At 39.2% G+C, this 11,648-nt stretch overlaps 1 protein-coding gene across 1 annotated transcript in view; it reads left to right on the forward strand.

The window, feature by feature from the left end:
• Nucleotides 1-10,393, forward strand: part of cdh26.2 (cadherin 26, tandem duplicate 2) — a 43,737-nt gene extending 33,344 nt beyond the window's left edge. The window contains exons 12-16 of the mRNA XM_073874858.1: nt 5,670-5,977; nt 8,418-8,504; nt 8,593-8,634; nt 8,728-8,817; nt 9,088-10,393. Of these exons, the coding sequence (XP_073730959.1) occupies nt 5,670-5,803 (134 nt within the window). The 3' untranslated portion in view covers nt 5,804-5,977; nt 8,418-8,504; nt 8,593-8,634; nt 8,728-8,817; nt 9,088-10,393. The remainder of the gene's footprint in view (nt 1-5,669; nt 5,978-8,417; nt 8,505-8,592; nt 8,635-8,727; nt 8,818-9,087) is intronic.
• The last annotated feature ends 1,255 nt before the right edge of the window (nt 10,394-11,648 follow it).

Below are 11,648 nucleotides of genomic sequence, written 5' to 3' on the forward strand. Positions count from 1 at the left end.
AATCATGCTACCTTCAATAAACAAAGCCTTATATCTCCACATCAGAACATCGTAGAGACACGCGGGTTGGACCGTTTGACTCGTGACTCGGATTGTAATCACAAGTGGATGCCAATTTTCTCCCTAGCAACCAAATACAGTACCCTAGCAACCGAATAAACAAAGCCTTATATCTCTGCATAAGAACATCGTAGAGACACAGGGGTTGGATTGTTTTACTTTTGTCTCGGAGTATAATCATACATTGCCCCCAGAATTTTGCCACGGCAAGCACCACTTCACATTTTCTTCAGGAAATGTACCTATCTAGTTAGTGGTGCTTGCATTTATGCAAGGCATCACTATTATTATTGCTCATACTTATTATTATTCTTATGTCTGGACACTTTTTCGGCGCGTAACTCGTCCCGCACGGTTTGTTGTAGTCCCACGAAAGAGGGCTCAAATCAACCGGATTATTGAGGAGAGGTGTGCTATGACTTTTATAAGCGATCGGGTGCAGGATTTTAGAAAGGGGGGCGAAAAACCACCCGAAAAATCCCATTGACTTAACATTGCGCCCAACTTTGACGAGTCATAGCTCCGCTTGAGGATGTTGTAGAAACATGTGGGTTACATTATTTGAAGAGGTTGGCAGGCTCTGTAAGAACATGGATTACAATGGGGTGTAAGTTGTACCCCTGGGGTGTAAGAGGCACCCGAAAATTCCCATTGACTTATAATGGGGCAGGAAACATGTCCATATAAGGGAATACAAACATTTCCAGATGGGATATCTTTGCTTTACAATGTCGTAGATACAAGGGGGTGGGCTCATTTTACTCAGACATCCAATCAGTCTATCAGGGTAGTCCCAGAGCTATTAAGCCACGCCCCTAGCAACCATTTTAGTCACCCTAGCAACATCTCCCATAGACTGCCATTATAAAATGTCCAGATGGATATCTTTGCAGCACAGTGTCATAGAGACATGGGGGTGGGCTCATTTTACTCAGGCATCCAATCAGTCTATCAGGGTAGTCCCAGAGCTATTAAGCCACACCCCTAGCAACCACTTTTGAGCACCCTAGCAACATAAAATTCAAACGGTTATATCTCAGCATCAGAACATCGTAGAGACACGGGGGTTGGACCGTTTGACTCGTGACTCAGAGTGTAATCACTATGGGATGCCATTTTTTCCCCTAGCAACCAAATACAGTACCCTAGCAACAGAGTAAACAAAGCTTTATATCTCCGCATCAGAACATCGTAGAAACACGAGGGTTGGACCGTTTGACTCATGACTCAGAGTGTAATCACTATGGGATGCCAATTTTTTCCCTAGCAACCAAATACAGTACCCTAGCAACAGAGTAAACAAAGCCTTATATCTCCGCATCAGAACATCGTAGAGACATGGGGTTTGGACCGTTTGACTCGTGACTCGGAGGGTAATCACTAGTGGATGCCATTTTTCCCCTAGCAACCAAATACAGTACCCTAGCAACAGAGTAAACAAAGCCTTATATCTCCGCATCAGAACATCGTAGAGACACGGGGGTTGGACCGTTTGACTCGTGACTCTGAGTGTAATCACTAGCGGATGCCAAATTTTTCCCTAGCAACCAAATACAGTACCCTAGCAACCAAATAAACAAGCCTTATATCTCTGCATCAGAACATTGTAGAGACACGGGGTTTGGACCGTTTGACTTGTGACTGGGAGTGTAATCACTAGTGGGTGCCAATTTTTTCCCCTAGCAACCAAATACAGTACCCTAGCAACCGAGTAAACAAAGCCTTATATCTCCGCATCAGAATATCATAGAAACACAGGGGTTGGACCGTTTGACTCATGACTCGGAGTGTAATCACTAGTGAATGGCAATTTTCTCCCTAGCAACGAAATACAGTACCCTAGCAACCAAATAAACAAAGCCTTATATCTCCGCATCAGAACATCGTAGAGATACGGGGTTTGGATCGTTTTACTTTTGACTGGGTGTATAATAATTCTTAGAAGATTTTGGCCCCCGAAATTTGCCACGGCAAGCACCACTTCACATTTTCTTCAGGAAATGTACCTATCTAGTTATTATTCTTTTTCTGAGACCAAAATTACGAACACTAACTCGTCCTAGAGCTTTCAAGCTACATGCACCAAATTTTCCACGGACCTCCAGACTGGTCTGACGGAGTGTGCTATATCTTTTCTAACTGATGGGACCTTCCGAATTCCTAAACGGGGGGCTCGAACACCCCAAAATTTCCATTGACTTAACATTGAGACAAACTTTGACGGGTCATAGCTGTGAGTGAGAAACTTGTAGAAACTTGTGGCTTACCACATTTAAGGAGGCTGACAGGCTTTGTGAGAACATACCTCACAATGGGGTGTAAGCTGTACCCCTGGGCCCCCAAAATTTCCCATTGACTTATAATGGGGCAGGAAACATGCCCATATAAGGGAATGAAAGCGTCCCAGATGGAATATCTTTACTTTAGAGTGTCGTAGAGACATGGGGGTGGGCTCATTTTACTCAGTCATCCAATCAGTCTCTTAGGATTGCCCCAGAGCTATTAAGCCACGCCCCTAGCAACAATTTTGGGTACCCTAGCAACATCTCCCATAGACTACCATTATAAAAAGCCCAGATGGATATCTTTGCACCAGAGTGTCATAGAGACATAGGGGCGGGCTCATTTTACTCAGGCATCCAATCAGTCTTAATAGGATTCTTATTGAGGTATTAAGCCACGCCCCTAGCAACCAAATATGAACACCCTAGCAACATAACAAACAAAGCCTTATATCTCTGGATCTGAACATCATAGAGACATGGGGGTTGGGTCTTTGGGTCATGTTAGCTTCATGCTAGCTTAATGCTTAGTCATACTAGCTTCATGCTAGTTTCATGCTAGCTTTATGCTAATTTCACAATATATCTTGCTAACTTCATGCTAAATCATGTTAGCTTCAGGCTAAATAGAGCTAGCTTCATGCTAATCATGTTAGCATCATGTTAATCATGCGAGCTTCATGTTAAATCATGCTAGCTTCATGCTAATCATGTTAACATCATGCTAGCTTCATGTTAATCATGTAAGCCTCATGCTAGCTTCATGCTAATCATGCTAGCCTCATGCTAGCTTCATGCTAATCATGCTAACATCATGCTAGCTTCATGCTAATCATGCTAACATCATGCTAGCTTCATGCTAATCATGCTAACATCATGCTAGCTTCATGCTAATCATGCTAAAATCATGCTACCTTCATGCTAATAATGCTAGTATCATGCTAGCTTCATGCTAGCTTCGTGCTAATCATGCTAACATCACGCTAGCTTCATGCTAATCATGCTAACATCATACTAGCTTCATGCTAATCATGCTAGCATCATGCTAGCTTCCTGCTAATCATGCTAGCATCAGGCTGGCTTGATGCTTATCATGCTAGCATCATGCTAGCTTCATGCTAGTCATGCTAGCTTCATGCTAGTCATGCTAGAATCATGCTAGCTTCATGCTAATCATGCTAACATCATGCCGGCTTCATGCTAATCATGTTAGCATCATGCTAGTTTCATGCTAATCAGGCTAGCATCATGCTAGCTTCATGCTAATCATGCTAGCATCATGATAGCTTCATGCTAATCATGTTAGCATCATTATAGCTTCATGCTAATCATGCTAGCATCATGCTAGCTTCATGCTAATCATGCTAGCATCATGCTAGCCTCATGCTAATCATGTTAGCATCATGTTAGCTTCATGCTAATCATGCTAGCTTCATGCTAATCATGCTAACATCATGATAACTTCATGCTAATCATGCTAGCATCATGATAGCTTCATGCTAATCATGCTAGCATCATGCTAGCTTCATGCTAATCATGCTAGCATCATGCTAGCTTTATGCTAATCATGCTAGCTTCATGCTAATCATGCAAGCATCATGCTAGCTTCATGCTAATCATGCTAGCATCATGCTAGCTTCATGTTAATCATGCTAGCTTCATGCTAATCATGCTAACATCATGCTAGCTTCATTCTATTCATGCTAACATCATGCTAGCTTCATGCTAATCATGCTAGCATCATGCTAGCTTTATGCTAATCATGCTAGCATCATGTTAGCTTCATGCTAATCATGCTAGCATCATGTTAGCTTCATGCTAATCATGCTAGCATCATGTTAGCTTCATGCTAATCATGTTAGCATCATGATAGCTTCATGCTAATCATGCTAGCATCATGCTAGCTTCATGCTAATCATGCTAGCATCATGCTAGCTTTATGCTAATCATGCTAGCTTCATGCTAATCATGCAAGCATCATGCTAGCTTCATGCTAATCATGCTAGCATCATGCTAGCTTCATGTTAATCATGCCAGCTTCATGCTAATCATGCTAACATCATGCTAGCTTCATTCTATTCATGCTAACATCATGCTAGCTTCATGCTAATCATGCTAGCATCATGCTAGCTTTATGCTAATCATGCTAGCATCATGTTAGCTTCATGCTAATCATGCTAGCATCATGTTAGCTTCATGCTAATCATGCTAGCATCATGTTAGCTTCATGCTAATCATGCTAGCATCATGATAACTTCATGCTAATCATGCTAGCTTCATGCTAATCATGCTAGCATCATGCTAGCTTCATGCTAATCACGCTAGCATCATGCTAGCTTCATGCTAATCATGCTAGCTTCATGCTAATCATGCTAGCATCATGTTAGCTTCATGCTACTCATGCTAGCATCATGGTAGCTTCATGCTAATCATGCTACCATCATGCTAGCTTCATGCTAATCATGCTAGCATCATGCCAGCTTCATGTTTATCATGTTAGCATCATGCTAAATCATGCTACCTTCATACTTAAACATTCTAACAGCCAGATAGCATACTAAACTAAACTTCTGTCAAACTGTTTTAAACGTTCAAGCTACGCTTTTTCAAGCCAACATAAAGTTTGTCTTCAAACTTTAATATCTAGTTTGATTCTAATACTTTAGAAATAGATTTTTGCAAGCAGTTTTATAATACCGTCCTTCAGTCCAAGCGTGGTGAGGTGTGGTCTCAACTAACTTTCATACCTGTGGTTACACCTAAAAAAATATTTGCTCTAATAATAACTGTATAAACCTGTGAGGGCTTGTAATCATTTTAGTGGAAATGCACACAGCATTTTACATAAACAAAGTGAATATGTATGTTTGCTTATTATACGGATTAAAATTCAGGGTATTTCTAAAATTAACATTGTTTTGATTAAATCTGGAAATAAGGGTTTATGATTTTGGAAATTTTGAAACAAAGCAGCATTTTGATGTTTAAATATTCTATTTTCTATATCAAAATTAAATCTGATGAATCTGAAATATTTTAATGCCAGTTGTCAAGTGTTTATAATATCTAGGTAATATTGTTTTAATTCAATTCCCTTGCATTCCTTAAAGCAACACAAGACACAATCATATAACATGAATCATCAGGTTTGACTCGTGACAGTCATAATACATCTGTCAATAAAACAAAACAACATTCCACTTAAATTGATGATAATGTAATATTTACATGTCTAACTGCAGATCATATACTGAAAGTGAAGTGTAGTAAAAATTTAAACAGTTTCACTATAACCAAATTTAAACAATGTTTTTATTTAATTTTCAGCAATGCTCTTAATGACACTTTTTTTAAAAAGTAAAAAAATAATGATTCACGATATGATGGAAGATAACTCGAGTCAGCTGATTAAAGCCAACACTGAAACCCCAGGAACAGACTGTGAGGTATTTTCATCATAAAACTCTCAACAACATTTACATTTTGTTTTACAGATTTTCAACACCAGCTGTTACCTTTGCAAATATTATTGAATGATCTTATATATTTATCATCCCTTCATGCAGATACCCCTAAAAAGATCCCATTCCATCAGAAGCGTACAATCATATAAACAGCTGGAAGTGATGAAAACCGTGAGTTGCAAACAAAATATTTTAAAAATTATTTTATACATTTATAATTGTGACCCTGCCTTTGAAAACCCAGCTTAAGTCGTTTTTTGTGATTAACTGTTTTCTACATAAAATCATCCTACATAATGTAAAGACGATCCTGTGAAAATATAATCTTGATATTGTTAATGTTGACTGAATAAGATCATGTCAGAAATTAAAAATCAAAGGGAAATAAAACTTTGATGCTCCTCATCTCATCATTAGATGAGAAGACTTTAACCTAGATTTCACAGACAGGGTCACATATATCTGGGTCTGTATATATCAAAAATGAAAGTGACTTAAAAAAATCTGAGATCACACTCTTTTGAAACTGAAATAAAAGAGCCGCTGACCTATGCCTATGACACCTTGCCGCTGTGAGGCAAAAGTGCTACATACTGAGTTTAGGGTGACCACCCTTGCCGTTGTACTTCATAGCATTTCGAACCTTTGTCCCACACGTCGCATATTAGGGAAAACGTCCCGCATTTTTATCAGTGTTGGTTTTTAACTGCCATGTTTAAGAAAACATCCATGTGTCTTTAAAATGTCTTAAAAATGTAGGGTAGTTTCTCCACTATTTGACAGCGCTACGTCAAAAGCAGCAACCCCGCTCACACAAATAGATGCGTCTCGTGGCTTTAAATTGCTCGTGCTCGCTTACCCCCCAGTCACAGGCTACCATTCATTTTCAATGGAAGTGGCCTTTTGCCAGCGACAAGCGACGAGCTCGCCACTGAGCGAGCAAGGCGGGGCCAAAATAGACAAGCAGACTATTTTATGCAAATGCTGAGCGATGCGACAAAGCGACTGCCAATAAGAGTGAAGGAGCAGCGTGACGTAGGTCTGTGGCCAAGTCGGAGAAAATAATTCAAGATGGCGGAAAATGCGTATTTATGTATATATCTGATAAGTAAGGCATTTTATCTCATATATTTTGTTACTTTTATCGAGAAATAAATACTTTTAAATCCAAAAACACCGTTCTTGTAACTTAACAATACCTCTAAAGTGACTTTTGATACCGCTTTTAGAAACTAGCCAAGGAACGCCCATCAAGCAGGTGCGTGTCGCTCGGTGTCGCTCACTTTTGTAGCTAATGTGACTGTAGGGTTAAAGCCAATTTATACTTTTGCGTCGGGGTTACACCGTAGGGTACGCCAGACGCTACGCACGTAGGCCACGCCGTCATGAGCATTTATACTTCTGCGTTTGTGTTGCTCTGCAGTTACACCGCCGAAATGCGTAGGAGGAAACACAATGCATTCACGCCGACCAATCACAGATCTTGCGGTCCGCGTCGTTTCGACGTGTAGTTACATTTTTGAGGAGGTGCACGTCAGGTACTGCGAAGGCTACGGCGACAGGGTTCGCGTCTATGCGTATGTTACGGCGTACCTATAACGCGCACATAACGCAAATGTATAAATTGGCCTTTAGTCTACAAGTCCATAGGAGGTCCCATCTGTCATTTTTACGATTCAAAGTGTGCTTATCAGCGCCCCCTTTGCACCCTGGATGCTGTCTTCAGCTAAGCCCCCACTGCTGCACTGTTCACACTGATAGGCAACTTGTCTTCCTATTTCTAGCATGACGCTCGAGTCTGTCACAAAATACGACTCTTGTGCACCCTTGTTGAATCGCGTGAAGGGTCCCTAAGGTCTGCACTGCATGATATCATCAAAGTGTGGACTCTGAGGAAGTCCACAAGTCCGGAGTGTGCCATTTGGGACAGGGAAGCTTTTCTTCTTCTTCTTCTTCTTGTTTCATTGGCGGGGATTGTTTGAGATATATTACAGATATACTGCCACGTGCTTTACCAGAGGTAAATGTAGCAAATACGGCTAGTGGGATTTTTTATAGAAAGATTAAAAATATGGGAGAAATACAGGAAACAATTTAAATACGGGACAATCCCTGGAAAAATGGGAGGGTTGACAGGTATGGTGACAGCCATCAATCAAACTGGTGGAGCCGGTGTCTCTCTCCATAAACACCCACACACACATTATTCCATTATATTATTATACGACAGTTTGAGGTTACGTTTCAATTTAACGTCCCACTTTGTCCCACACAAGCTTACTACTTTGTTACCTACAATTGTTTTTTGGGTGGTGGTCACACTAACGGAGTCATTGTGCTGAAATGGTTTTTGAAAACTTTATAATGGTAAAATAAGACATCTATAATATGTCTTTGGTCAGTTATCAAACATACGTAAATTTGTGACTTATCATCTAAAAACACTTAAGGAATAATATTGATTTTTAGGTTTTGCACAAATTTCCACATCAAAACTATTTCAGATCTAGTGGTCTCAGATTTTTGGATAGCTACGGCTAGGATTACCAGAAATATATTTCATTCAAATTAAATGTATAAATGTGGAAGTAATAATGTTACAAACATCCAGAATGCATCCAGAGACGTAAAGGCTGTCGCACAGATACCGACGATCCTTTACCCCGATCAGATGTTTGAAAGGTCATCTATATACAGAGTAAGTATTCACTTTAATAACAACAGCATGTATAACACACACAGTTTCGTTTTCTTATTTTGTATGTTTCTTTGTTTTTGTCTTTTAGAATTCCTCAAGGCGTTCCTACAGGAGCATCAGAAATTTTAATGTAAACAAAAATTAAGTTGATTTTAACATCACATGGCTTCTCCAGCTCTCCATAGCCTTTAACCGCCTTATCATCTGTGTATCTTTCATATAGAGATCGAGTTTTAGAAGCACCAGTTCTTACAATCAAGCGTATAACAGCACTTCAGCCTTCACGGAAGATCTCGCCACTCGCATCAACAAGGTGATTTAAAGCCTCATTTATTACTTTGTCACTTCACACAACCATAAGCAACATTGAGCAACACACTGTCAAAAATAAAGGTACAAAGCTGTCACTGGGGCAGTACCCTTTAAAAAAAGGTCATTTAGGTACAAAATATGTATCTTTAAAGTACTAATAATATTCACCTTTTTGAAAGAGTACTAACTTGTGTACCTTTATTTCTGAGAGTGCACTGAACATTTAAGTGTCCAAACATCTGACTGATAAAACAATATTCTTCTTCTGCAGAGTCTGCTTGCTGTCAAAAGGCGCGAGGAAGACATGGACTTTTATGAGCCGCGCTGTTACGCAGATGAAGGAGAAATTATTCCAAATACTGATCTGGATCAAATCTCATTACCAGAGACTGACTTTCCTCCAGAAATGCTTAATAATCTGGACAGCAAGTTCAATGGCCTGGCAACAATTTGCAGACCCGATTTGATGAAAACATGACAATACTATCAGAAAGAATAGCGGCTTTTCTGTGTATGAGACTGAGAAATTGAACTAAAACAGCGATATATAATAATGAATGATCAGGGATATTGGGCATCAAATATGGGATGAGGGTCTTCAAAGTGTTTTTCTACTTTTAAATGTGTCATAATGAATGAGAAAGGTTTTCATTTTCTGAAGAAAAGAAGAGTGCTTGTGAGGCAGCAATAGAATAGCGTTAACATTTACAGGGTTCATTGAATTTCTGGAATATCATGGAATTTTTAAAGGTCAATTCTAGACATTGAAGGTCATGGAATTTTATATATTTTTGTCCAAGTCATGGAATATCAGGGCTTTTGTTTATCACTTTTTAGTTTGCATGTATCAAAATGTAATCTGCTTTGTGATGTAAGGAATTCCGTTTCTTGATATTGTTTATTCATTTCACGCATTTAAGTTCAATGTTTTATAAATGTATGGGGTACAAGGCTCCCGGCATCTCATGAAAATTCAGCTTTTTAGTCAGCGAAAAGTCATGGAATTTAGCATAGATAGGGAACTCTAGATTTAAGTCTTTACATGCATTATCCAGTGCATATGAAAGCATACATTATATCCGTACTGTATGTGTGTTCCCTGGAAATCTTCATGCACATTCCAGAAATTCTTGGCATATAGATGAACTCAAAGTGCATTGATGTTTGATTTGAACTAATTGTGAGTTTGCTTTGAACATGAACGTGCATTTACAATTGAACGTGAAGTCGACTTTACACCTATAGGGTGTGGTTTGGGTATATTTGTCTCGGTATTTTTTAAAGAATCCTTAATGAAAATAGTGTCAAAATAGTGCTGCCTTGCAAGCATCACAGAGATTTGATGAAAACCCCACTGATGGTTTAAAGTTGTTTATAAGAGACACTCGTCAACATTAAGGTGCATGTGACATATCTGGGTCTGTTGTTGCCTTGGGGCAGTGATGAAACATAAACACTATGCCTTTTTTTTGTTGTTTTTTTGAACTACTACTGTGATGATGTTGCACTGTGAGTGTTTTAGTATTATTTGTGTATTTTTGGGACAATTGAGTAATAAACTGCAGTGTTCAATTGAATCAAGAGCATGTTACATTGAATGACTTTGTAGCTCTGAAACGTCAACGGTTGCTATAAATTTGTCGTTTGGACGCGTCCCCTAACCTGTTCAACCTGTTATATTGTTTTCCCTCAATGTATAGTTCCTGTAGTAGCTCACTTTAAAATGTCAAAGAGTTTCGCATATCAATACCTCCCTGTGGCTATCTGCAGCTCAAATGAGTAAAGCAGCGCTAACCGCAGGAGCACACTTTCAGAATTGCATCAGCCTTATTATGAAGTCTATACAAACAAACGCGTCCTGATCTGCAGAAAACCATCACAGCTGAATGCGCGTCAATGAGAATATGAAAAACATGAAACTTATCACTATACATCTACATTTTTCCATTGAATTAGTGTTTGTTCCAGAACTGGCTGGTGCATGTTTTAGGATTTCAAAAAAGCAAACGTTACATTTTTTTGATTTTTGTGGTTTGAACAGGAGAAAAGCAGCATCATGGGAAGAAACTTGAGTTTTGAGGTGTCATGTTTGGCAGCTTGCTGAGCAAGATTCTCTTTAAGCTGGCCGTCTGCCAATACAGCAGATTAAGCGAAAAGTAAAAACTGATCACAATGTGACAATGCTGTGAATGAAATGCACACTTGTGTGTTATGAAATGCAGTTTGAAACCAACACGATCTCACAAAGTTACTTGGTATAGTCACTGAATATCTCTGCATTTTTCGTCTGTACCATGGTCATTCTTTTCCGTGTCAGTTTCACGTATTGGTTGCTCAATTGTGTGGTTTAGGGTTGTCGCCTGACGTTAGGGTTAGAGTTGGGTTTGGGTTAGGATGCCATTTTATGTTACATAAGGTCGTTCTAACCGCAAACCCAAGCTACAATGGTGAGAAAATAGGAAAAACAATTGAGTAACCAATATGTGAAACTGACACGGAGAAGAAGGTCTGTGGTACAGACACAGAAGGATGCGGAGATCCGTGACAATGACACGGATAAATGAGCAAAATATTCTGTGACATTAACATAGAAATTTGTGAGATCAGGTTCAAACTTATAGAACTCATGAAATGAATCTAATGTTAGAAAACTGTGTCTGCTTAAACAGAATGAGTTCTTACTTCAAAACAGTCAATGTTTTGAATTATTTGTAAAGGTGCTGTAAAATGTAAAACTGTATTTCTGTAGGCATAGATGAATAATAAGAGCTCTGTACATGGTAATAACATAATATTGTGAGCCTCAAACACGATTGTTTCCTCCTTCTTATG

Source organism: Misgurnus anguillicaudatus, chromosome 13, assembly GCF_027580225.2.
Source record: "Misgurnus anguillicaudatus chromosome 13, ASM2758022v2, whole genome shotgun sequence".
NCBI classification, from domain to species: domain Eukaryota; kingdom Metazoa; phylum Chordata; class Actinopteri; order Cypriniformes; family Cobitidae; genus Misgurnus; species Misgurnus anguillicaudatus.